The sequence below is a fragment of the Oncorhynchus mykiss genome, chromosome 12 (assembly GCF_013265735.2).
Source record: "Oncorhynchus mykiss isolate Arlee chromosome 12, USDA_OmykA_1.1, whole genome shotgun sequence".
NCBI classification, from domain to species: Eukaryota; Metazoa; Chordata; class Actinopteri; order Salmoniformes; family Salmonidae; genus Oncorhynchus; species Oncorhynchus mykiss.
Window position 1 is genome coordinate 99,920,268 of NC_048576.1, and position 26,422 is coordinate 99,946,689.

Genomic DNA, 26,422 nt, shown 5'->3' on the forward strand with positions numbered 1-26,422 from the left:
TCACAACCCAGATTCTTGTCACGTCTTATCTGAGTCTTTATTAACCTGACCAGTTTTTCTACTTTTATTTTCTGGTAAACACGTAATACTGAAGACTGTGTCCAGTGAAAGCCCTGATCAGTCAAATATCTGATCAGTTACCTGATCAACTACCTGATCAATTAACTGATCAATTATCTAAAAATTACCTGATCAATTATAAATTACCTGATCAATTATCTGACCAATTACTTGGTCAATTATCTGATAAATTACCAGATCAATTACCTGATCAATTGTCATCTTTGGCCTTTCAGTGAGACGGCTCCTATGATGGCTGGTGAAGAATGTTGGTAGCTTGAGGTTTGAAAGTAAATAAACTAATTCAATTCCTTTTTCAGTTTCCTTCCCCCAACCTGAGCCAAACAGTGATAGCCCTGACCACTCAATCAAGTTGTTAAGTATCTTCTTCAGTCTTCGATGAAGGGCTAATATGGAGGCCCTGTTCAGTCCTCGATGAAGGGCTAATATGGAGGCCCTGTTCAGTCTTCGATGAAGGGCTAACATGGAGGCCCTGTTCAGTCTTCGATGAAGGGCTAATATGGAGGCCCTGTTCAGTCTTCGATGAAGGGCTAATATGGAGGCCCTGTTCAGTCTTCGATGAAGGGCTAATATGGAGGCCCTGTTCAGTCTTCGGTGACGGGCTACCATGGAGGGCCCTGTTCAGTCTTCGGTGAGGGGATACCCTGGCGACCCTGTTCACTTCCTTCTGTCATTGTTGTTGACAACAATGAGTATGTGAAGCATTTTGGAAGCTTGAGGGTTAAAAGTAAATGAACTTATTATTTTCAGTTTTTCACAGCATGCTTACTCTAACATGCACCAACACACATTTCCACACACATCACCGTGCAAGCCAGAAAAATGTAGAAAAGTATATACTTACATTTTTATTTTAAAATTGACATTTTGTTTACTGACTACCCTCTTTTTTTCACCAAACAACCCACCCTGACATACCAAGCTAAACCCGTTGCCTCTACATGACTGTGGGCTATATAGCCTGTAACCTGTAACCTGTAAATACCCAATCAGACCAGTTTAGATAAGAGTTAAACATATCACTACACACACTGTGATTCTCTCTCCTGAAGCCTTCGGTCAAAGGTCCCTCCAGTCTCCTCTTCTCTCCTGCTCAGTCCTGTTCTTCTGGTACCTCAGACCCTGGCTACTCACCTCCTCAGACAGCTGAGTGTGTTCTCTAGAAGGGGTTTGTTACAACCTCTACTGGTGGTCTCCTCACTACAGAGGACATGGACACCTGGGAACCCAACCTGGCTCTGGTGCGGTAGGTAGGTTAACTCTCTTACCATTGTCATACACACTAGTCTCTTATCACAGCCTAGCTCATTTGGTGTTGGGTGCAAAGAGTATCCACAGAGTTGGACTAGTTGAATTATTTCTCTTTATTCAACTTTATTCGGCAAACCACATGTTTTTTATTTGATTTACCAACTGTAGAGTACAAACTAAATGACCTGTATGTGACTGGACTTATTGAGACTGAAGGTATGTCTTTCAATGCTTCCTTGTGCGATTTACTTTTCAGAAACATGTTTTTTTTTACAAATCAAATATGTTTTTACTTGGATTGTCCAGCTCAGTTTCTGCTTTGTCCTGGCTGTAAGGAACGGGGTTCAGCGTGGTTGTCTTGGCTGTAAGGAACAGGGTTCAGCGTGGTTGTCCTGGCTGTAAGGAACAAGGTTCAGCGTGGTTGTCCTGGCTGTAAGGAACAGGGCTCAGCGTGGTTGTCTTGGCTGTAAGGAACAGGGCTCAGCGTGGTTGTCTTGGCTGTAAGGAACAGGGCTCAGCGTGGTTGTCTTGGCACTGAACATGTTTGTTTTTTCTCCACATATCCATTAAGTCCAGTTTCCCCTCTGAAAGACTTCACATGTCCTGTGACCTGATGGGAATAATATTGAGTGAGCGAGGTGGGCCATATTTGTTCTAATAGAGGCTTGCTGTTTATGTAGGCTCCCAACAGAACAGCCGAGAGAGGTCGACTATGAAACCACAGCCCACAGAACTCCACAGGAGGTCGGGTTAGGGTCCACAGGAGGTCGGGTTAGGGCCCACAGGAGGTCGGGTTAGGGTCCACAGGAGGTCGGGTTAGGGACCACAGGAGGTCGGGTTAGGGACCACAGGAGGTCGGGTTAGGTCGGGTTAGGGTCCACAGGAGGTCGGGCTACTCAAAATACTCTAATGTTAAAGTGTAAGAAAACATGTTTTTATCTTTTAAGAGTAATAAAAATTACAGGATTACACTATAATCATTGCAGAAGTATTCAGCCCCTTTGTCCAGGACAGCCTAAATTAGTTTGAGAGTAAAATGTGTAAAATGTAAAATGTGGTAAAATGTGGTAACAAATCACATAATAAGTTACATGGACTCTGTGTGAAATAAAAGGGCTTGACAAGATATTTGATTGACTAACCCTTCCTCTGTCCCCCATATATACAACATCTGGAAGGTCCCTCAGTCAAGTACTACATTTCAATCACCGATTAAACTACAAAGACCAGGGAGCTTTTTGAAAGCATTTATAAAGAAGAGCAGGGATTGGTAGATGGGTAAACAACAACCAATCACACTTGGATACCTCTATGAGCACGGCCAAGTTAATCATTATGCCGTGGATGATGTATTAAACACCCCAGACACATCAGAGCTCCTGAACTGAGCTGCAGGACAGGAATGACATCCAAAGGGGTATGAATACTATTTGGCAAGGCGTAGTATCTTTCCACGTTCCTAATACATTTATAACCACGGCATATCACATTTATAAGCGGTACACCTATTTGAGCTTGTAGCTACAGCCATAGGACCTCTTCAGTGACACTGCTGGTCCTTTATAACATCTTCATCATAATGTCTTATAAAGGCTTATAATACGTTACGTCTCTCCCTCAACAGATCCCTCCATGTGGACAGTCCCCCCCTGGTCCCAGGGCAGAGCTTCAGCTACGTCCATGGGGCCTCCTCAGTGTCCCTGCTGGGCCAGACGGTGGGTCAGAGTTTGCAGGCGGCAGCTGGCCCCACAGAGAGGCCCTGGTGTTCTTGCAGGATGGAGTCCGTAAGACCTTCTCCCAGTTTCAGCAGGACGTAGGTCTTCCATCCACCCTCTCTTCTAATCTATTTCATCATATCTTAACATAACAGGACTGTAGAGGTTTAGGAGGGGTAACATAACAGGACTGTAGAGGTTTAGGAGGGGTAATATAACAGGACTGTAGAGGTTTAGGAGGGGTAACATGACAGGATTGTAGAGGTTTAGGAGGGGTAACATAACAGGACTGTAGAGGTTTAGGAGGGGTAACATAACAGGACTGTAGAGGTTTAGGAGGGGTAACATAACAACAGGACTGTAGAGGTTTAGGAGGGGTAACATAACAACATGACTGTAGAGGTTTAGGAGGGGTAACATAACAGGACTGTAGAGGTTTAGGAGGGGTAACATAACAGGACTGTAGAGGTTTAGGAGGGGTAACATAACAGGACTGTAGAGGTTTAGGAGGGGTAACATAACAGGACTGTAGAGGTTTAGGAGGGGTAACATAACAACAGGACTGTAGAGGTTTAGGAGGGGTAACATAACAACAGGACTGTAGAGGTTTAGGAGGAGTAACATAACAACAGGACTGTAGAGGTTTTTAGGAGGGGTAACATAACAGGACTGTAGAGGTTTAGGAGGGGTAACATAACAACACTGTAGAGGTTTAGGAGGGGTAACATAACAACAGGACTGTAGAGGTTTAGGAGGGGTAACATAACAACAGGACTGTAGAGGTTTAGGAGGGGTAACATAACAACAGGACTGTAGAGGTTTAGGAGGGGTAACATAACAGGACTGTAGAGGTTTAGGAGGGGTAACATAACAGGACTGTAGAGGTTTAGGAGGGGTAACATAACAACAGGACTGTAGAGGTTTAGGAAGGGGTAACATAACAACAGGACTGTAGAGGTTTAGGAGGGGTAACATAACAACATGACTGTAGAGGTTTAGGAGGGGTAACATAACAGGACTGTAGAGGTTTAGGAGGGGTAACATAACAGGACTGTAGAGGTTTAGGAGGGGTAACATAACAACAGGACTGTAGAGGTTTAGGAGGGGTAACATAACAGGACTGTAGAGGTTTAGGAGGGGTAACATAACAGGATTGTAGAGGTTTAGGAGGGGTAACATAACAGGACTGTAGAGGTTTAGGAGGGGTAACATAACAACAGGACTGTAGAGGTTTAGGAGGGGTAACATAACAACATGACTGTAGAGGTTTAGGAGGGGTAACATAACAGGACTGTAGAGGTTTAGGAGGGGTAACATAACAACAGGACTGTAGAGGTTTAGGAGGGGTAACATAACAACAGGACTGTAGAGGTTTAGGAGGGGTAACATAACAACAGGACTGTAGAGGTTTAGGAGGAGTAACATAACAACAGGACTGTAGAGGTTTTTAGGAGGGGTAACATAACAGGACTGTAGAGGTTTAGGAGGGGTAACATAACAACACTGTAGAGGTTTAGGAGGGGTAACATAACAACAGGACTGTAGAGGTTTAGGAGGGGTAACACAACAACAGGACTGTAGAGGTTAAGGAGGGGTAACATAACAACAGGACTGTAGAGGTTTAGGAGGGGTAACATAACAGGACTGTAGAGGTTTAGGAGGGGTAACATAACAGGACTGTAGAGGTTTAGGAGGGGTAACATAACAACAGGACTGTAGAGGTTTAGGAGGGGTAACATAACAGGACTGTAGAGGTTTAGGAGGGGTAACATAACAGGATTGTAGAGGTTTAGGAGGGGTAACATAACAGGACTGTAGAGGTTTAGGAGGGGTAACATAACAACAGGACTGTAGAGGTTTAGGAAGGGGTAACATAACAACAGGACTGTAGAGGTTTAGGAGGGGTAACATAACAACATGACTGTAGAGGTTTAGGAGGGGTAACATAACAGGACTCTAGAGGTTTAGGAGGGGTAACATAACAGGACTGTAGAGGTTTAGGAGGGGTAACATAACAACAGGACTGTAGAGGTTTAGGAGGGGTAACATAACAACAGGACTGTAGAGGTTTAGGAGGAGTAACATAACAACAGGACTGTAGAGGTTTTTAGGAGGGGTAACATAACAGGACTGTAGAGGTTTAGGAGGGGTAACATAACAACACTGTAGAGGTTTAGGAGGGGTAACATAACAACAGGACTGTAGAGGTTTAGGAGGGGTAACACAACAACAGGACTGTAGAGGTTAAGGAGGGGTAACATAACAACAGGACTGTAGAGGTTTAGGAGGGGTAACATAACAGGACTGTAGAGGTTTAGGAGGGGTAACATAACAACAGGACTGTAGAGGTTTAGGAGGGGTAACATAACAACAGGACTGTAGAGGTTTAGGAGGGGTAACATAACAGGACTGTAGAGGTTTAGGAGGGGTAACATAACAACAGGACTGTAGAGGTTTAGGAGGGGTAACATAACAATAGGACTGTAGAGGTTTAGGAGGGGTAACATAACAGGACTGTAGAGGTTTAGGAGGGGTAACAACAACAGGACTGTAAAGGTTTAGGAGGGGTAACAGAACAGGACTGTAAAGGTTTAGGAGGGGTAACATAACAGGATTGTAGAGGTTTAGGAGGGGTAACATAACAGGATTGTAGAGGTTTAGGAGGGGTAACATAACAACAGGACTGTAGAGGTTTAGGAGGGGTAACATAACAGGACTGTAGAGGTTTAGGAGGGGTAACATTACAGGACTGTAGAGGTTTAGGAGGGGTAACATAACAGGACTGTAAAGGTTTAGGAGGGGTAACATAACAGGACTGTAAAGGTTTAGGAGGGGTAACATAACAGGAATGTAGAGGTTTAGGAGGGGTAACATAACAACAGGACTGTAGAGGTTTAGGAGGGGTAACATAACAGGACTGTAGAGGTTTAGGAGGGGTAACATGACAGGACTGTAGAGGTTTAGGAGGGGTAACATAACAACAGGACTGTAGAAGTTTAGGAGGGGTAACATAACAGGATTGTAGATGTTTAGGAGGGGTAACATAACAGGACTGTAGAGGTTTAGGAGGGGTAACATAACAGGACTGTAGAGGTTTAGGAGGGGTAACATAACAGGACTGTAGAGGTTTAGGAGGGGTAACATAACAACAGGACTGTAGAGGTTTAGGAGGGGTAACATAACAACAGGACTGTAGAGGTTTAGGAGGGGTAACATAACAGGACTGTAGAGGTTTAGGAGGAGGGGTAACATAACAACAGGACTGTAGAGGTTTAGGAGGGGTAACATAACAATAGGACTGTAGAGGTTTAGGAGGGGTAACATAACAGGACTGTAGAGGTTTAGGAGGGGTAACAACAACAGGACTGTAAAGGTTTAGGAGGGGTAACAGAACAGGACTGTAAAGGTTTAGGAGGGGTAACATAACAGGATTGTAGAGGTTTAGGAGGGGTAACATAACAGGATTGTAGAGGTTTAGGAGGGGTAACATAACAACAGGACTGTAGAGGTTTAGGAGGGGTAACATAACAGGACTGTAGAGGTTTAGGAGGGGTAACATAACAGGACTGTAGAGGTTTAGGAGGGGTAACATGACAGGACTGTAGAGGTTTAGGAGGGGTAACATAACAACAGGACTGTAGAAGTTTAGGAGGGGTAACATAACAGGATTGTAGATGTTTAGGAGGGGTAACATAACAGGACTGTAGAGGTTTAGGAGGGGTAACATAACAGGACTGTAGAGGTTTAGGAGGGGTAACATAACAGGACTGTAGAGGTTTAGGAGGGGTAACATAACAACAGGACTGTAGAGGTTTAGGAGGGGTAACATAACAACAGGACTGTAGAGGTTTAGGAGGGGTAACATAACAGGACTGTAGAGGTTTAGGAGGAGGGGTAACATAACAACAGGACTGTAGAGGTTTAGGAGGGGTAACATAACAATAGGACTGTAGAGGTTTAGGAGGGGTAACATAACAGGACTGTAGAGGTTTAGGAGGGGTAACAACAACAGGACTGTAAAGGTTTAGGAGGGGTAACAGAACAGGACTGTAAAGGTTTAGGAGGGGTAACATAACAGGATTGTAGAGGTTTAGGAGGGGTAACATAACAGGATTGTAGAGGTTTAGGAGGGGTAACATAACAACAGGACTGTAGAGGTTTAGGAGGGGTAACATAACAGGACTGTAGAGGTTTAGGAGGGGTAACATTACAGGACTGTAGAGGTTTAGGAGGGGTAACATAACAGGACTGTAAAGGTTTAGGAGGGGTAACATAACAGGAATGTAGAGGTTTAGGAGGGGTAACATAACAACAGGACTGTAGAGGTTTAGGAGGGGTAACATAACAGGACTGTAGAGGTTTAGGAGGGGTAACATGACAGGACTGTAGAGGTTTAGGAGGGGTAACATAACAACAGGACTGTAGAGGTTTAGGAGGGGTAACATAACAGGATTGTAGATGTTTAGGAGGGGTAACATAACAGGACTGTAGAGGTTTAGGAGGGGTAACATAACAGGACTGTAGAGGTTTAGGAGGGGTAACATAACAGGACTGTAGAGGTTTAGGAGGGGTAACATAACAACAGGACTGTAGAGGTTTAGGAGGGGTAACATAACAACAGGACTGTAGAGGTTTAGGAGGGGTAACATAACAGGACTGTAGAGGTTTAGGAGGAGGGGTAACATAACAGGACTGTAGAGGTTTAGGAGGGGTAACATAACAGGACTGTAGAGGTTTAGGAGGGGTAACATAACAGGATTGTAGAGGTTTAGGAGGGGTAACATAACAGGATTGTAGAGGTTTAGGAGGGGTAACATAACAGGATTGTAGAGGTTTAGGAGGGGTAACATAACAGGACTGTAGAGGTTTAGGAGGGGTAACATAACAGGACTGTAGAGGTTTAGGAGGGGTAACATAACAGGATTGTAGAGGTTTAGGAGGGGTAACATAACAGGATTGTAGAGGTTTAGGAGGGGTAACATAACAGGATTGTAGAGGTTTAGGAGGGGTAACATAACAGGACTGTAGAGGTTTAGGAGGGGTAACATAACAGGACTGTAGAGGTTTAGGAGGGGTAACATAACAACAGGACTGTAGAGGTTTAGGAGGGGTAACATAACAACAGGACTGTAGAGGTTTAGGAGGGGTAACATAACAGGACTGTAGAGGTTTAGGAGGAGGGGTAACATAACAGGACTGTAGAGGTTTAGGAGGGGTAACATAACAGGACTGTAGAGGTTTAGGAGGGGTAACATAACAGGATTGTAGAGGTTTAGGAGGGGTAACATAACAGGATTGTAGAGGTTTAGGAGGGGTAACATAACAGGATTGTAGAGGTTTAGGAGGGGTAACATAACAGGACTGTAGAGGTTTAGGAGGGGTAACATAACAGGACTGTAGAGGTTTAGGAGGGGTAACATAACAGGATTGTAGAGGTTTAGGAGGGGTAACATAACAGGATTGTAGAGGTTTAGGAGGGGTAACATAACAGGATTGTAGAGGTTTAGGAGGGGTAACATAACAGGACTGTAGAGGTTTAGGAGGGGTAACATAACAGGACTGTAGAGGTTTAGGAGGGGTAACATAACAACAGGACTGTAGAGGTTTAGGAGGGGTAACATAACAGGACTGTAGAGGTTTAGGAGGGGTAACATAACAACAGGACTGTAGAGGTTTAGGAGGGGTAACATAACAGGACTGTAGAGGTTTAGGAGGGGTAACATAACAACAGGACTGTAGAGGTTTAGGAGGGGTAACATAACAACAGGACTGTAGAGGTTTAGGAGGGGTAACATAACAACAGGACTGTAGAGGTTTAGGAGGGGTAACATAACAGGACTGTAAAGGTTTAGGAGGGGTAACATAACAACATGACTGTAGAGGTTTAGGAGGGGTAACATAACAACAGGACTGTAGAGGTTTAGGAGGGGTAACATAACAGGACTGTAGAGGTTTAGGAGGGGTAACATAACAACAGGACTGTAGAGGTTTAGGAGGGGTAACATAACAACAGGACTGTAGAGGTTTAGGAGGGGTAACATAACAACAGGACTGTAGAGGTTTAGGAGGGGTAACATAACAGGACTGTAGTGGTTTAGGAGGGGTAACATAACAGGACTGTAGAGGTTTAGGAGGGGTAACATAACAGGACTGTAGTGGTTTAGGAGGGGTAACATAACAGGACTGTAGAGGTTTAGGAGGGGTAACATAACAGGACTGTAGTGGTTTAGGAGGGGTAACATAACAGGACTGTAGAGGTTTAGGAAGGGTAACATAACAGGACTGTAGTGGTTTAGGAGGGGTAACATAACAGGACTGTAGTGGTTTAGGAGGGGTAACATAACAGGACTGTAGTGGTTTAGGAGGGGTAACATAACAGGACTGTAGAGGTTTAGGAGGGGTAACATAACAGGACTGTAGAGGTTTAGGAGGGGTAACATAACAGGACTGTAGAGGTTTAGGAGGGGTAACATAACAGGACTGTAGAGGTTTAGGAGGGGTAACATAACAGGACTGTAGAGGTTTAGGAGGGGTAACATACATGTACTATGATTATATTATACTGAAATAAAATATAAATGCAGCATCTAAAGTGTTGGTCCCATCTTTCATGCGCTGAAAAAAAGATCCCAGAAATGTTCCAGATGCACAAAAAGCTTATTTCTTTCAAACTGTGTGCACAAAACGGTTAACATCCCTGTTAATTAGCATGTTATCCTTTGATTACAGCCTCAAGTCTTCTTGGGTATGACACTATTCCCATTCTGCTCTGCAGATCCTCTCAAGCTCTGTCAGGTCTCTCCAGAGATGTTAGAACAGGTTCAAGCCCGGGCACTGGCAGGGCCACTCAAGGACATTCAGAGACTTATCCCAAAGCCACTCCTGTGTTGTCTTGGCTGTGTGCTTAGGGTTGTTGTCCTGTTAGAAGGTGAACCTTTGCCCCAGTCTGAGGTCCTGAGCGCTCTGGAGAAGGGTTTCAATCAAGGATCTCTCTCTACTTTGCTCCGTTCATCTTTCCCTCGATCCTAACTAGTCTCCAAGTCTCTGCCGCTGAAAAACATCCCCACAGGCTGATGCTGCAAACAACGTGAGTGTATGTATGTTTTACAGCGTGACGTAAAATCACTACTTTACGTACCCCAGGGCATTGTGAAGCAGAATGACGCTCGTAGGTACCCCGCCTAACTGGGAGTGGGGACAGACAATTGTAAATGGTTTAGACGGGCTTTACTTTAATCAAAGTACAGTACAGATTCAAAGAATGCAGGCAATGCAAAAGCTAAACAAATTATGTTCTACTTCAGTCGTGCTTCTACAAAAACTACAGATATAACTGGATGATCAATAAATCATGGGACTTATGTCAGTTGCTAGGTCTTAGCAGGTGAAGGATTCCTTGTCTAATGATTATGCCAGCTAGCTATGGCTCTATACAGAAGAATCGAGCTAACTTAAAAATAGCTTGCAAAACAACTTAGCGTACCTTAGGTGCTTCACCTTCACCTGCACCTGCATTGCTTGCTGTTTGGGGTTTTAGGCTGGGTTTCTGTATAGCACTTTGAGGTATCAGCTGATGTAAGAAGGGCTTTATAAATACATTTGATTTGAGCGTAATCGATTTCTGTAAATAGCATCAGACTACAAAGTTAGAGTTGGAGAAAACTCTTAATAAGTGATTTGGACAATAGCTTCTAAAAACGTATTCCAAAGAAGAAAATAGCTTGCTACCTAGCCAGAAAATAAAGACATTTTCATTTACCCGCCTTGACAGCTGGGTTTTTATGTTGGATATGCGCAATCAGGATGTGCGCAAGCAGATTCCGCACGTCATGTTTTGTAACAGGTTGTACCAGGAAAGTCACTGCGGGCAAGTGAGCGGACGCTTCCAAAACGCGGTCAAGCCTAAACATCGTTCAGCCATCCGTTCTTCAGTTTCCTCCTGAATTTCTGTGCGCGAATACACAACACTTTACGGTATCGCCTGTTTTCTGGTAGGGAAACTTATGTTATACTTGAAAAGATCGGAGAAAAGTTTTCTGAAGTCAGAGCACATTTTGTCATTTACTGTAAGGATATGTTCATAAAAGTTACAATAGTTTATCATGCAAAGATGATAGGGCGCAGACAGCGGTATTATTCAAATATATAGAATTCCATAGTGATTGATTTCTTGAGGCCTGTAATTCGCGTCGGTCAGAGATGATCAAACCTTTGTTTCATTTTATGATTGTCGTTCGTGATGGGACATGATGATGAAGCCTAACAGAGATTTGATGTAACAGAAATGTTTTGAAAGCGTTAATTGAATAATAATATAAACCAGCCAGTACTGTGTATCAACTCCTAATGTTACAGTAAGATGTCAGCCAACAATCAGGCCTGCAGCCAGATGGCTAAAATAACAAACACTAAATGATGAATACCTGATGATTATTCCCCAGTGACACGTTTAATTGGGCCTAGTAAAAAGGTTTTGTTTGTCTATTCTGCAGTCTAACAAGAGTTTTCAAAGCAGCATGGAAGTTATGTGTAACGACCTAGCGATAGCCTACCCATTACCAAGGCAAAATAAGAAAAAGTGCGAGTAATCTATTTTGTAATGACGTGTTATTCAGAAGTAACTGTTCACAGTAAATGTGTTGCATTGAGTTTGCTATACAGCCGCGAAATGATTTTAGATAGATGCGCTTGCTGAAAGAAAGAACTGCTTTAGAAATTCGACATACTTCTAATTAATGTGTTTGCGGGAAATCTGACACCTATTTGTCATGTGCATGCTGAAAGCACATACATTATCATAAGTTATCCAACTTTAGAATGTGCAGGTTCCTGTTTGATACTATTCATACTTGTTGTACTGCAACCAATATTAGCTTAAAACCCAATGCATTTCAATGGTCATCGACTTTCTAGATTCTAGATGGGTCATTCCACGAATAGAGTGCCTTTTGCTTTCCTTTGATATTTTACATAGGAATTGTGCACCAATATTGAATTTCAAAAACCTGTTACATTAATAAGTGCCTCTCTTAATAGAAACCACATGGAAAAATTAAATAATTTGTATAATATGAATAAAGACTTTATAAAATGCCCAAAATCTGCATTTGTACATGTCCCTTCTCATGTTTTTCTGACTTCTAGGAAGATTTACAGCCAACATTTTTAACAAGGGTCTAAATGGGTTCAGAACATAATAAATTGGGTGTTATTTTCAGAGCTGACTGAGGCCATGTCAGCGGTGTGGATCAGCTTCTCTCTACTGAGGTCCAGGGAAACTCACCTCAGACAGCTCAGTGTGTTCTCTAGAAGGGCTGTGTTACAACCTCTACAGGTGGTCTCCTCACTACAGAAGACATGGACACCTGGGAACCCAACCTGGTGCTGTAGGTAGGTCAGCTCTCTTGACATCGTCATACATAAACAGACTAGCTGGATTATTTCTGTCATTTTGCAAGTTGTGTTTCCTTTCTAAAGCCCACCTCTGACCTCTGACCTTTGACATAGATTGTAGATGACATTTTGTCATTCAGACCTATAGAGCACACCACTAGTTGGGGTCAATCCCATTTCAATGTAGTCAATTACAGTTGCAGTGATCGTTATGATCCATCAACTGTAGAGTATAGACCTGATGGCCTGTGTCTTGACTAGTATTCAGACTAGAGGTCGACCGATTCATCGGAATGGCTGATTAATTGGGGCCGATTTCAAGTTTTCATAACAATCGGAAATCGGTATTTTTGGGCGCCGATTTGCTGATTTAAAAACAAATATATTTTTTTATAATTTTATTTAACTAGGTAAGTCCGTTAAGAATACATTCTTATTTTCAATGACGGCCTAGGAACAGGAGGTTAACTGAACGACAGATTTTTACCTTGTCAGCCTGGGGAATCCCATCTTGCAACCTTACAGTTAACTAGTCCAACGCAATAACGACCTGCCTCTCTCGTTACACTCCACAAGGAGACTGACTGCCTCTTACGCGAATGCAGTAAGCCAAGGTAACTTGCTAGTTAGCATTACATTTCTTATAAAAAACAATCAATCATAATCACTAGTTAGCTACACATGGTTGATGATATTACTAGATATTATCTAGCGTGTCCTGCGTTGCATATGATCTGACTAAGCATACAAGTATCTAAGTATCTGACTGAGCGGTGGTAGGCAGAAGCAGGCATGTAAACATTCATTCAAACAGCACTTTCGTGCGTTTCACCGGCAGCTCTTCGTTGTGCTTCAAGCATTGCGCTGTTTATGACTTCAAACCTATCAACTCCCGAGATGAGGCTGGTGTAACCGAAGTGAAATGGCTGGTTAGTTAGCGCACGCTAATAGCGTTTCAAACATCACTCGCTCTGAGCCTTCTAGTAGTTGTTCCCCTTGCTCTGCATGGGTAACGCTGCTTTGATGGTGGCTGTTGTCGTTGTGTTCCTGGTTCGAGCCCAGGGAGGAGCGAGGAGCAATAGTGATTATGATTGGTTGATTGATTGTTTTTACAAGATAAGTTTAATGCTAGCTAGCAACTTACCTTGGCTTACGGCATTCGCGTAACAGGCAAGTCTCCTTGTGGAGTGCACAAGGACTAGTTAACTGTAAGGTTGCAAGATTGAATCCCCCGAGCTGACAAGGTGAAAATCTGTCGTTCTGCCCCTGAACGAGGCAGTTAACCCACAGTTCCTAGGCCGTCATTGAAAATAAGAATGTGTTCTTAACTGACTTGCCTAGTTAAATAAAGATTAAATAAAGGTGTAAAAAAATTAAATAAAAATCGGTGTCCAAAAATGTCTGATTGTTATGAACTTGAAATCGGCCCTAATCCGATTAATCGGTCGATCTCTAGTTCCAACCCATCTCTCTGTTCCAACCCATCTCTCTCTGTTCCAACCCATCTCTCTGTGTTTACTCCCTCTTTGTCTCTCTCTGTATCAGACTTTGGTCAACTACAGTACATATGTCAAATACTTGAGCTGAATTAATTTGGTTGTGTCTACTGTAGTTTGCGTGGTACAATGGAACCAATTAAATAGTCCTCTATGTCCAAACTCCAAAGTGTTATCAAGTGCACCTAAAAACAGCTTCCAAGTATTTCCCTCATGTATTTGACCCAGGTCTACTCTGTCTACTGTTCCTGTCTGTCCATCAACAGATCCCTCCATGTGGACAGTCCCCCCATGGTCCCAGGGCAGAGCTTCAGCTACGTCCATGGGGCCTCCTCAGTGTCCCTGCTGGGCCAGACGGTGGGTCAGAGTTTGCAGGCGGCAGCTGACCGCTGGCCCCACAGAGAGGCCCTGGTGTTCGTGCAGGATGGAGTCCGTAAGACCTTCTCCCAGTTTCAGGAGGACGTAGGTCTTCCATACACCCTCTCTTCTAATCTATTTCATCATATCTAGAGATCATTGTTAGGCCGTTACCTTTGTACCCACTCAAAGCACATTCAGCAGGACTATCTGACAGTGCATCTGATTGGTGGTTTACCAAATAGTAACATAACTATTATGTGTCAGTGTCCATGGTGTAACACCCTGAGGCCTGCTAACTAGGACATCCATGGTGTAACACCCTGAGGCCTGCTAACTAGGACATCCATGGTGTAACACCCTGAGGCCTGCTAACTAGGACATCCATGGTGTAACACCCTGAGGCCTGCTAACTAGGACATCCATGGTGTAACACCCTGAGGCCTGCTAACTAGGACATCCATGGTGAAACACCCTGAGGCCTGCTAACTAGGACATCCATGGTGTAACACCCTGAGGCCTGCTAACTAGGACATCCATGGTGTAACACCCCGAGGCCTGCTAACTAGGACATCCATGGTATAACACCATGAGGCCTGCTAACTAGGATATCCATGGTATAACACCATGAGGCCTGCTAACTAGGACATCCATGGTGTAACACCCTGAGGCCTGCTAACTAGGACATCCATGGTATAACACCATGAGGCCTGCTAACTAGGACATCCATGGTGTAACACCCTGAGGCCTGCTAACTAGGACATCCATGGTGTAACACCCCGAGGCCTGCTAACTAGGACATCCATGGTATAACACCCTGAGGCCTGCTAACTAGGACATCCATGGTGTAACACCCTGAGGCCTGCTAACTAGGACATCCATGGTGTAACACCCTGAGGCCTGCTAACTAGGACATCCATGGTGTAACACCCTGAGGCCTGCTAACTAGGACATCCATGGTATAACACCCTGAGGCCTGCTAACTAGGACATCCATGGTGTAACACCCTGAGGCCTGCTAACTAGGACATCCATGGTGTAACACCCCGAGGCCTGCTAACTAGGACATCCATGGTGTAACACCCTGAGGCCTGCTAACTAGGACATCCATGGTGTAACACCCCGAGGCCTGCTAACTAGGACATCCATGGTGTAACACCCTGAGGCCTGCTAACTAGGACATCCATGGTGTAACACCCCGAGGCCTGCTAACTAGGACATCCATGGTGTAACACCCTGAGGCCTGCTAACTAGGACATCCATGGTGTAACACCCTGAGGCCTGCTAACTAGGACATCCATGGTGTAACACCGTGAGGCCTGCTAACTAGGACATCCATGGTGTAACACCCTGAGGCCTGCTAACTAGGACATCCATGGTGTAACACCCTGAGGCCTGCTAACTAGGACATCCATGATGTAACACCCTGAGGCCTGCTAACTAGGACATCCATGGTGTAACACCCTGAGGCCTGCTAACTAGGACATCCATGGTGTAACACCCTGAGGCCTGCTAACTAGGACATCCATGGTGAAACACCCCGAGGCCTGCTAACTAGGACATCCATGGTGTAACACCCTGAGGCCTGCTAACTAGGACATCCATGGTGAAACACCCTGAGGCCTGCTAACTAGGACATCCATGGTGTAACACCCTGAGGCCTGCTAACTAGGACATCCATGGTGAAACAACAGAGGCCTGCTAACTAGGACATCCATGGTGTAACACCCTGAGGCCTGCTAACTAGGACATCCATGGTGAAACACCCTGAGGCCTGCTAACTAGGACATCCATGGTGAAACACCCTGAGGCCTGCTAACTAGGACATCCATGGTGTAACACCCTGAGGCCTGCTAACTAGGACATCCATGGTGTAACACCCTGAGGCCTGCTAACTAGGACATCCATGGTGTAACACCCTGAGGCCTGCTAACTAGGACATCCATGGTGTAACACCCTGAGGCCTGCTAACTAGGACATCCATGGTGAAACACCCTGAGGCCTGCTAACTAGGACATCCATGGTGAAACACCCTGAGGCCTGCTAACTAGGACATCCATGGTGAAACACCCTGAGGCCTGCTAACTAGGACATCCATGGTGTAACACCCTGAGGCCTGCTAACTAGGACATCCATGGTGAAACACCCTGAGGCCTGCTAACTAGGACATCCATGGTGTAACACCCTGAGGCCTGCTAACTAGGACATCCATGGTGTAACACCCTGAGGCCTGCTAACTAGGACATCCATGGTGAAACACCCTGAGGCCTGCTAACTAGGACATCCATGGTGTAACACCCTGAGGCCTGCTAACTAGGACATCCATGGTGAAACAACAGAGACATATAAACAGCTTTGTATTAATATATTCCATTACATTTATACACATACTCATAAACACAAACTGCAGAATGCCTTTACATATCAGGATATCATCCTGTATATTACTTCCTGGGTCATGGTCTCCCTCCTCCCCAGGTTGACCAGGCCGCTGCAGGTCTCCTGGCCCTGGGTCTGAAGAGAGGGGACAGACTAGGAGTCTGGGGGCCCAACACATACCACTGGATCCTGTTTCAGTTCGCCACAGCCAAGGCTGGCATCATACTGGTGAAGATGAGCTATTATATTAGATTCTAAAATGAACATGTATTATCTGTTAGGATCTATTGGTCCTAATATTAAAGTATTGTTCTAATCTCTACAGGTGTCGATAAACCCAGCCTATCAGCTGAAGGAGCTGGAGTTCACCCTGGGGAAGGTTTGTTCTTATCCAGTATCGTGTTGTTTTACACTTCCTGGATTGACTGAATGAATAGCTGAACTGATCCTGACCCTGGTGCTGTCTGTGTCCCACCCAGTTTAAGACCCAGAGGTTCTGTTCTCTCTGTCTCTATAGGTGCAGTGTAATGCTGTGGTGTGTCCTTCCCAGTTTAAGACCCAGAGGTTCTGTTATCTCTGTCTCTGTAGGTGCAGTGTAATGCTGTGGTGTGTCCTTCCCAGTTTAAGACCCAGAGGTTCTGTTATCTCTGTCTCTATAGGTGCAGTGTAAAGCTGTGGTGTGTCCCACCCAGTTTAAGACCCAGAGGTTCTGTGACACGCTGAGACAGATCTGCCCAGAGATGGACACAGCAGAGTCAGGGGTCTTTAGGAGCTCCAGGTATGTTAATATTGTACTACTGCATCATGACTGAGTTAACAGACAGGTGTGTTAATATTGTATTACTGCACCATGAAGTAAACAAGTACCTAGCAGGATAGCTAACATCATAGATATAGAACCCTGAACAGGGTGGCTAACATATTTATAGCCATAGTAGAGATCCCATTAAATTACTAGAAGGGCTATGTCATAAACCCTCAAAGTTCCTGAATGGTCCAAACCAGCCTAATTGAAATGAAAGGAAGTAGAGACATAGGTGATGCACTTCCTGCTTTTACTGATGCAGGAACATAAAAGTAAGGCATGTGATACTGTATATCAGAAATGATGTATTAGATTTATTGGCTAATGTGAAACACAGTAGAAGGGAACACAGGAACTCTGCTGGATCGACTCTGAATAAGAAATATTACCACCAGTGGATGTCTATTTACCTGTAAATGGAACCTCAGTATCTGTGTATGGTGACGGTGACAGACAGGGACAGTGGAGGACCTAATGAAGGCTGTTACTGTAATGTTACTATCATTGTGTTGCTGTAATGTTACCGTAATGTAACGGTCATTGTGTTACTGTAATGTTACTGTAATGTAACCGTCATTGTGTTACTGTTATATTACTGACAGTGTTACTGTAATGTAACTGTCATTGTGCTACTGTAATGTAGCGGTCATTGTGTTACTGTAATAATATTGACAGTGTTACTGTAATGTAATGGTCATTGTGTTACTGTAATGTAACTGTCTTTTGTGTTACTGTAATATTACTGACAGTGTTACTGTAATGTAATGGTCATTGTGTTACTGTAATGTTACTGTAATGTAACGGTCATTGTGTTACTGTAATGTAAAGGTCATTGTGTTACTGTAATGTAACGGTCATTGTGTTACTGTAATATTACTGTAATGTAATGGTCACTGTGTTACTGTAATATTACTGAGTGTTACTGTAATGTAATGGTCATTGTGTTACTGTAATGTTACTGTAATGTAATGGTCATTGTTACTGTAATGTTACTGTAATGTAACCGTCATTGTGTTACTGTAATGTTACTGTAATGTAATGGTCATTGTGTTACTGTAATGTTACTGTAATGTAACAGTCATTGTGTTACTGTAATGTTAACCTACTGTGTTCCTCCTGGCAGACTACCAGACCTGCGTATGGTGATTGTGACAGACAGCAGACAGACAGGGACTGTACATGTAGAGGATGTGATGCAGGCTGGAAGCAGACAGCACCACCAGGAGCTGCAGGACCTGCAGACCAAACTGTCCTTCGACGACCCCATCAACATACAGTTCACATCCGTAGGTCTCCTGTTGAAAGAAGAATACTTTACGGCTGATTTCCTGGACACAGATTAAACCAAGTCTTGGACAAAGAAGCACTTTCCATAGTGATCTCCATTGGACTAGGCTTAATCTGTGTCTGGGAAATCAGCCCACACCCCCACACCCACACACACAGACACACACACACACACACACACACACACAAGGTAATGGAAGAACAGGATCAGCTGCAGTGCAGCGCCCCCTGGAGCAGTAATACTGTACTGCACAGCTCACACATCATATCAATACATTATTAACACAGTATGTCATTACCCTCACCGACACACAAAACACAGCAACAGGTATTCATTGTTTATGTCTGAGTATTAGTCTGTCTGATGTCTACTGGTCTGTAGGGAACAACCGTATTAGTCTGTCTGATGTTTACTGGTCTGTAGAGAACAACAGTATTAGTCTGTCTGATGTCTACTGGTCTGTAGAGAACAACAGTATTAGTCTGTCTACTGGTCTGTAAGGAACAACAGTATTAGTCTGTCTACTGGTCTGTAGAGAACAACAGTATTAGTCTGTCTGATGTCTACTGGTCTGTAGGGAACAACAGTATTAGTCTGTCTGATGTCTACTGGTCTGTAGGGAACAACAGTATTAGTCTGTCTGATGTCTACTGGTCTGTAGGGAACAACAGTATTAGTCTGTCTGATGTCTACTGGTCTGTAGGGAAGAACAGTATTAGTCTGTCTACTGGTCTGTAAGGAACAACAGTATTAGTCTGTCTACTGGTCTGTAGAGAACAACAGTATTAGTCTGTCTGATGTCTACTGGTCTGTAAGGAACAACAGTATTAGTCTGTCTACTGGTCTGTAGAGAACTACAGTATTAGTCTGTATGATGTCTACTGGTCTGTAAGGAACAACAGTATTAGTCTGTCTACTGGTCTGTAGAGAACAACAGTATTAGTCTGTCTGATGTCTACTGGTCTGTAGAGAACAACAGTATTAGTCTGTCTGATGTCTACTGGTCTGTAGGGAACAACAGTATTAGTCTGTCTGATGTCTACTGGTCTGTAGGGAACAACCGTATTAGTCTGTCTGATGTTTACTGGTCTGTAGAGAACAACAGTATTAGTCTGTCTGATGTCTACTGGTCTGTAGAGAACAACAGTATTAGTCTGTCTGATGTCTACTGGTCTGTAGAGAACAACAGTATTAGTCTGTCTGATGTCTACTGGTCTGTAGAGAACAACAGTATTAGTCTGTCTGATGTCTACTGGTCTGTAGAGAACAACAGTATTAGTCTGTCTACTGGTCTGTATAGAACAACAGTATTAGTCTGTCTGATGTCTACTGGTCTGTAGAGAACTACAGTATTAGTCTGTCTGATGTCTACTGGTCTGTAGGGAACAACAGTATTAGTCTGTCTACTGGTCTGTAGGGAACAACAGGAAGTCCTAAAGGTGCCACCCTCTCCCACCACAACATCGTCAACAACGCCTATTTTGTGGGTCTTCGTCTGGGATTCAACTGGAAGGTCAGTGGAGACATGAGACTATTATCATCTCTCTCTCTGTCTCTCTGTTTCTCTCTCTCTCTCTACTTTTCTCATGTAACCTCTACTCTTGTTGCTTCCCCCTCAGCCTATAAGAGCGTGTGTTCCTGTTCCTCTGTACCACTGCATAGGCTCAGTGATCGGAGGGATGTGCATGGCACTGCATGGCATCACCCTGGTCTTCCCCTCTGCTGGGTACGACAGCCGTGCCAACCTGGAGGCCATTCAGAATGAAAGGTAGTAAAGTTTAGGAACCTCTTCCTTAAGTGACTTACACATCCTGGAGACTTACAATAGAGATATTTCAGGTCAGTCTGTTGTAATAAGAATAATATAAATAACTGCCCCTGAGCACATTGAGAATGAACCTCTATAATAAACTAAATACCTCTCTATATGTTCTCTGTTTCAGGTGTAATTTCCTCTACGGCACTCCTACCATGTACATTGACATGCTTGGACAGCCTGACCTACACAACTATGACCTGTCATCAGTTGAATCTGGTGAGAGATTTGAGGTTTGTTTGTGTAGACTGTTTGATGGCTGGAAATACATGAAAATAAACTGGATTACTGTGGTAAAGTTTAAACTGAAAGGGGTCATTTACAGTTGCTACATCCATTCTTGGGATTTATATATTAAATTCATGTACCCATTGATTCTTGAAGATTATAACATACAAATACCTCTTGAGTTTAACTTCAGCTGTCGCACCAAAATATGAGCCTGTTTTACTCCAATGTTTGTAAACATTGTAATGGTTAGTCTGGAGCCATGTTTTAACCCTGTTTTAACCTGTTTTAACTGTTTGACTAACATTTTCAGTCAGGGTCTCTGGCGCCGCTATGGTTTTCAGTCGGGGTCTCTGGCGCCGCTATGGTTTTCAGTCGGGGTCTCTGGCGCCGCTATGGTTTTCAGTCGGGGTCTCTGGCGCCGCTATGGTTTTCAGTCGGTGTCTCTGGTGCCGCTATGGTTTTCAGTCGGGGTCTCTGGCGCCGCTATGGTTTTCAGTCGGGGTCTCTGGCGCCGCTATGGTTTTCAGTCGGTGTCTCTGGTGCCGCTATGGTTTTCAGTCGGTGTCTCTGGTGCCGCTATGGTTTTCAGTCGGTGTCTCTGGCGCCGCTATGGTTTTCAGTCGGTGTCTCTGGCGCCGCTATGGTTTTCAGTCGGTGTCTCTGGTGCCGCTATGGTTTTCAGTCGGGGTCTCTGGCTCCGCTATGGTTTTCAGTCGGTGTCTCTGGCGCCGCTATGGTTTTCAGTCGGTGTCTCTGGTGCTGCTATGGTTTTCAGTCTGGGTCTCTGGTGCCGCTATGGTTTTCAGTCGGTGTCTCTGGCGCCGCTATGGTTTTCAGTCGGTGTCTCTGGTGCCGCTATGGTTTTCAGTCGGGGTCTCTGGCTCCGCTATGGTTTTCAGTCGGGGTCTCTGGTGCCGCTATGGTTTTCAGTCTGGGTCTCTGGTGCTGCTATGGTTTTCAGTCTGGGTCTCTGGTGCTGCTATGGTTTTCAGTCTGGGTCTCTGGTGCTGCTATGGTTTTCAGTCGGGGTCTCTGGCGCCGCTATGGTTTTCAGTCGGGGTCTCTGGCTCCGCTATGGTTTTCAGTCGGGGTCTCTGGCGCCGCTATCAATTTCAGCTGGTGGCACCAGTTCATGATTTGGTTGCACCAATATTTTGTTACTCAATAGAAACACTTTATAATCATCTTATAAAGTAATTCACTGTGGTTTAAAAAGGTGGTATGATTAAATAAATACATTTTTCAATCAAACATGTCCAAGCAGTAATGCATGGATCAGGTCATTTTCATCTACAACTTTAACTATTCGCTAAGTACTGTTGTAACCTCAGACAACATTTTCCAGAGAAGACCCTATTCCCAAATTCAACCAATAACAAAATCCTCTGACAATGGTTTCAAAATAATACACAATTAAATTTAACACAGATAACCCTTGCTAATTAGGAAGCTCTGTGATATGTTGTGATGGACTTCACGGGGAACCTGGTCAAATTAGGTTTGTAGTGTGGCTAGCCACTGAATGACTCTGAAGTCACTGTCAGCATGCAGTCAAAGCTACTAACCACTTTTGGACATAACTCGTGTTCTCAAATCGTATCCTGATGTCGACAACAGATATGAGTTGAATTCATAATATGGCAAACTTTGCTGGCTTACATACATTTAGAGAAAACAAGTTATATAAAGTAGCTAGCTAGCATTAGCAATGTTTTGGTGGTCAATGAGACAGAGCTAGCTAACCACCTGAGTTAGCAAACAACGTAAGAAAATATTCACTTAGAAAGATCCTCCAAAAGGCTCTGCATTTCAGGAATCACAGTAGCAAGCATTGGAACGCTGCGATTGGTTGCCCAAAATTCTGGGGCGAGGCTTAGCGAAGCGTCAATTAGCTGATTGTTGCTATATTTTTATTTTATTGTCAAACTAGGGCTCTGGAAATGTCAGATTGGTTTTGCTCAATAGAGATCCATTGGCCTACATGTTTGTGTGCACTAGCTAATAGGCTAATTTATTTGGGACTATTTCACCACTAACTCAAAACACATTAGCTAGATCGCTAACTGAATATTGCTGATGGTTAGCTGTGTAATTGATTAATTGCAGTAAATTGAATGCCCTAAAAACAATCCAGTGATAGTCTACTAGGACTCGGCGCCAACGTGTACCTCACGCTCTCTGCATCTCAAAGACATCAGAGACCCTTCCCCTCTTCAACTAACAACATGTTTTCAAAACTTGTGTTTTTCCCACAACTGCATTTTGAAAGAAAGCATTTTTCTCCTCCACTAAATAGATATTTGGAAGGAGAGGGCGTGGCTGGCTCATCACAGCAGCTGGCCCTGGTGAAATGGACACTTTCATGGCAGGACTCACTCCCTTTCTAGGGAGTTTTTCCTAGCCACCGTGCTTCTACACCTGCATTGCTTGCTGTTTGGGGTTTTAGGCTGGGTTTCTGTACAGCACTTTGAGATATCAGCTGATGTACGAAGGGCTATATAAATAAATTTGATTTGATTTGACTTTAGGCGTACTGCTTGACCAAATGATGATTTTATCCAAAACAATAAGAAGTTTTGAGTGAGGTGACCAGCAGTTTTTCTCCATCCACAGCCAAGTCAAAGGGTCACAAACTGCAACTAAATGGTCTCGGTCTGGTGCCCTCCTAAAACAATCATTTGTATATTATGGATCGCTCCTAAAACAATCATTTGTATATTATGGATTGTCGGTCCTTTCATCCATAGCTCTATGAATGTGAGAGTGGTTACATGTCTCCGCCCCCATCCCTCTGATTTTTACCAAAACAGTGGCGGGGTGTCAATTTGTTTTATTTTTCAACTGCAGATTGCAGTAGTATAATGTATTAGTAATACAGTAATAGTATTTGTGCCCAGGAAGGGTGGTTGTGATTTATGTTGTTGTGTTCCAGGGTTTACGGGTGGGTCTCTTTGTCCTCCTGAAGTCATGAGGAAACTCAGAACTGATATGAATGTCAAGGATATGATAGTAAGTTCTTCCCATCTTTTTCTCTGTGTGTGTATATAATATACTTTATAATCTGTATGGGGTAACACAACGTTCCCTTGGTAACATCAGATAGGCTATGGGACCACAGAGAACAGCCCTGCGGCATTTGTTGGTTACCCACGAGACAACGAGGAACTGAAGACCGAGACGGTGGGATGTATCCTGAACCACGCTGAGGTATCAAACCTTAACTGACACCAGACGTGTGTGAGCGAGCAAGTGAGAGGAGAGAGACAGAGAAGAGAGAGTCATGTGTCTAATGTCAGGGTCCTAATTCATCTACATGCAGTATGTGTAACGTTTATATTCCTCCTTCTTTAAAACACACATGAAACCCTACCTGTGTTCTCCTGGCCAGGCGAAGGTGGTGGATGTGTCCTCTGGAGAGGTGGTTCCTCTGGGGGATCCAGGAGAGCTGCTGATCAGAGCTTACTCTGTTATGCTGGAGTACTGGGACGACCCAGACAAGACCAGTGAGGCTATCGCCAAAGACCGCTGGTACAGAACCGGGTAAGAAATGAGATGGAGAGAAAGAGATGGAGGGAGCGAGCGAGGGATAAAGAAACACAGAGAAACAAACAGAGACCCAGACAGCAACAGATGAAAAGTGAGCGCGAGCATCAACTGTGAATGTCTCCACAGTGACATAGCCAGTCTGGACAGGTTTGGGTACTGCCGTATAGTGGGACGTATAAAGGACATGATTATACGTGGAGGAGAGAACATCTACCCTGCTGAGATAGAGAAGTTCCTTCACACCCATCCCAACGTACAGGAGGCCCAGGTGAGAACCATCCCAACGTACAGGAGGCCCAGGTGAGAACCATCCCAACGTACAGGAGGCCCAGGTGTTTATATTCTCTCCCTGTCCTGTCCACCTCTCTTTCTCCCCAGGTGATTGGCGTGAGAGATGAGAGGTTGGGGGAACAGGTGTGTGCCTGTATCAGACTGAAGGAGGGACTGGACTGTAGCAGAGAGGAGATCAGAAACTTCTGCAAGGGACAGGTGAGACAGAAAGGAACAAGTCACCTGGGGATTGAACACAAGATAGTTATCCCACTGAGTTGAAGTCGTTTTAACCAGATGGTTATCCCACTGGGTTGAAGTCGTTTTAACCAGATGGTTATCCCACTGGGTTGAAGTCGTTTTAACCAGATGGTTATCCCACTGGGTTGAAGTTGTTTTAACCAGATGGTTATCCCACTGGGTTGAAGTCGTGTTAACCAGATGGTTATCCCACTGGGTTGAAGTCGTTTTAACCAGATGGTTATCCCAGATAGTTATCCCACTGGGTTGAAGTCGTTTTAACCAGATGGTTATCCCAGATAGTTATCCCACTGGGTTGAAGTCGTTTTAACCAGATGGTTATCCCACTGGGTTGAAGTTGTTTTAACCAGATGGTTATCCCACTGGGTTGAAGTCGTTTTAACCAGATGGTTATCCCAGATGGTTATCCCACTGGGTTGAAGTCGTTTTAACCAGATAGTTATCCCACTGGGTTGAAGTCGTTTTAACCAGATGGTTATCCCACTGGGTTGAAGTCGTTTTAACTAGTCTTTCGGTCAGTCCATCATTACCAAGCATCGGCAACATGTCTTATGTGAACGAGAAGCGTAACTGTTTATACTTGTTCCAGATTTCTCACTTCAAGATCCCCCACTATGTGGTGTTTGTGGACAGCTATCCACTGACTGCCTCTGGAAAGGTAGGATGGCTTCATGACAACACTAAACAAATCAGGTTATCCAGGTTAATGATATTAATACCAGCATAGACGACTGTGTTGATCACCTCTGTGTTTGTCCTTTCCTAGGTCCAGAAGATCAAACTGAGGGAGGAGATGGAGAAGAAGCTGGGTCTGTGATGGACAGAGGGACCTAGACAGACTATTGGTTCCAGCTGGAGAGAGATTGGTTACAAAGGCTCTGTGTCTGTTACAGCAATATATTGCTATATTTCAATAAAACCAAGAGCAAAAATAAAGTCTAAGCTCAATGTTACGGTTCACGAGTGATGTGCAACAACTCTTTCATCACTTATTTTACAATATCTTTATTTCATTTTATCCAACAGACTGGACAACTAATTGTACATCATGATATGTGATCTTGGACGGATGTACAATAGTAAAACTCAGGTTCTTCATTTTAAACATGCCATATAGACATCTGAAATAAATAGAACTGTAATAATGCCAGACGTTGGTATGTAGAAATGTGTTGTTAGGTAGAGTTACAATGCTTAGTTCCAGACCTGTATATATGGGGACAGAGCAACAGGCTGACATAGAGCTCAGAGTGACATGGAGGTGGGTGACATCATAGACCATGGGAGTCAGCAAGCACTCCAAATGATAGTTCTAGAATAGGTGGAATAGTTGGGAACAGGTGGGTGACATGTGACGACCCTCCCACTCTTGTTTGCCGTATTCTCTCTCTCTGCTCTCGTTTTCCTTATTAGGATGCCGGTGGGCGGAGCCGTCAGCGACATGGGGCACACCTGGGCCCGGGTGTGTCCCAGGATCATGTTAAAGGAATTAAATTCCTATACATTTATTTAACCAATTCAATTAAACACTCTG

The 26,422-nt window shown here is 44.1% G+C and overlaps 2 protein-coding genes across 6 annotated transcripts in view; one reads left to right on the forward strand and one right to left on the reverse strand.

The window, feature by feature from the left end:
- LOC110539068 (NLR family CARD domain-containing protein 3) overlaps nucleotides 1-26,422 on the reverse strand; it is a 1,005,455-nt gene that overhangs the window by 90,838 nt on the left and 888,195 nt on the right. The window lies entirely within an intron of this gene.
- On the forward strand, nucleotides 1,180-25,861 carry LOC110487496 (medium-chain acyl-CoA ligase ACSF2, mitochondrial-like). Of its 5 annotated transcripts, none has more exons than XM_036939606.1 (17): nucleotides 1,180-1,327; nucleotides 2,957-3,065; nucleotides 14,312-14,398; nucleotides 16,771-16,899; nucleotides 16,997-17,050; nucleotides 17,331-17,449; nucleotides 18,600-18,762; nucleotides 20,182-20,277; nucleotides 20,384-20,532; nucleotides 20,708-20,799; nucleotides 23,744-23,820; nucleotides 23,911-24,018; nucleotides 24,200-24,351; nucleotides 24,484-24,625; nucleotides 24,736-24,846; nucleotides 25,478-25,546; nucleotides 25,655-25,861. In XM_036939606.1, exons 1-17 carry the CDS (start codon nucleotides 1,293-1,295, stop codon nucleotides 25,703-25,705), a joined length of 1,743 nt encoding a protein of 580 aa, XP_036795501.1. In that variant the 5' UTR covers nucleotides 1,180-1,292; the 3' UTR covers nucleotides 25,706-25,861. The 5 variants fall into 5 exon arrangements, with proteins under 5 accessions (XP_036795501.1, XP_036795502.1, XP_036795499.1 ...); XM_036939604.1 differs by lacking the exons at nucleotides 1,180-1,327; nucleotides 2,957-3,065 and adding exons at nucleotides 10,864-11,113; nucleotides 12,266-12,437 and having other exon boundaries at nucleotides 14,203-14,398; XM_036939602.1 differs by lacking the exons at nucleotides 1,180-1,327; nucleotides 2,957-3,065 and adding exons at nucleotides 10,864-11,038; nucleotides 12,266-12,437 and having other exon boundaries at nucleotides 14,203-14,398.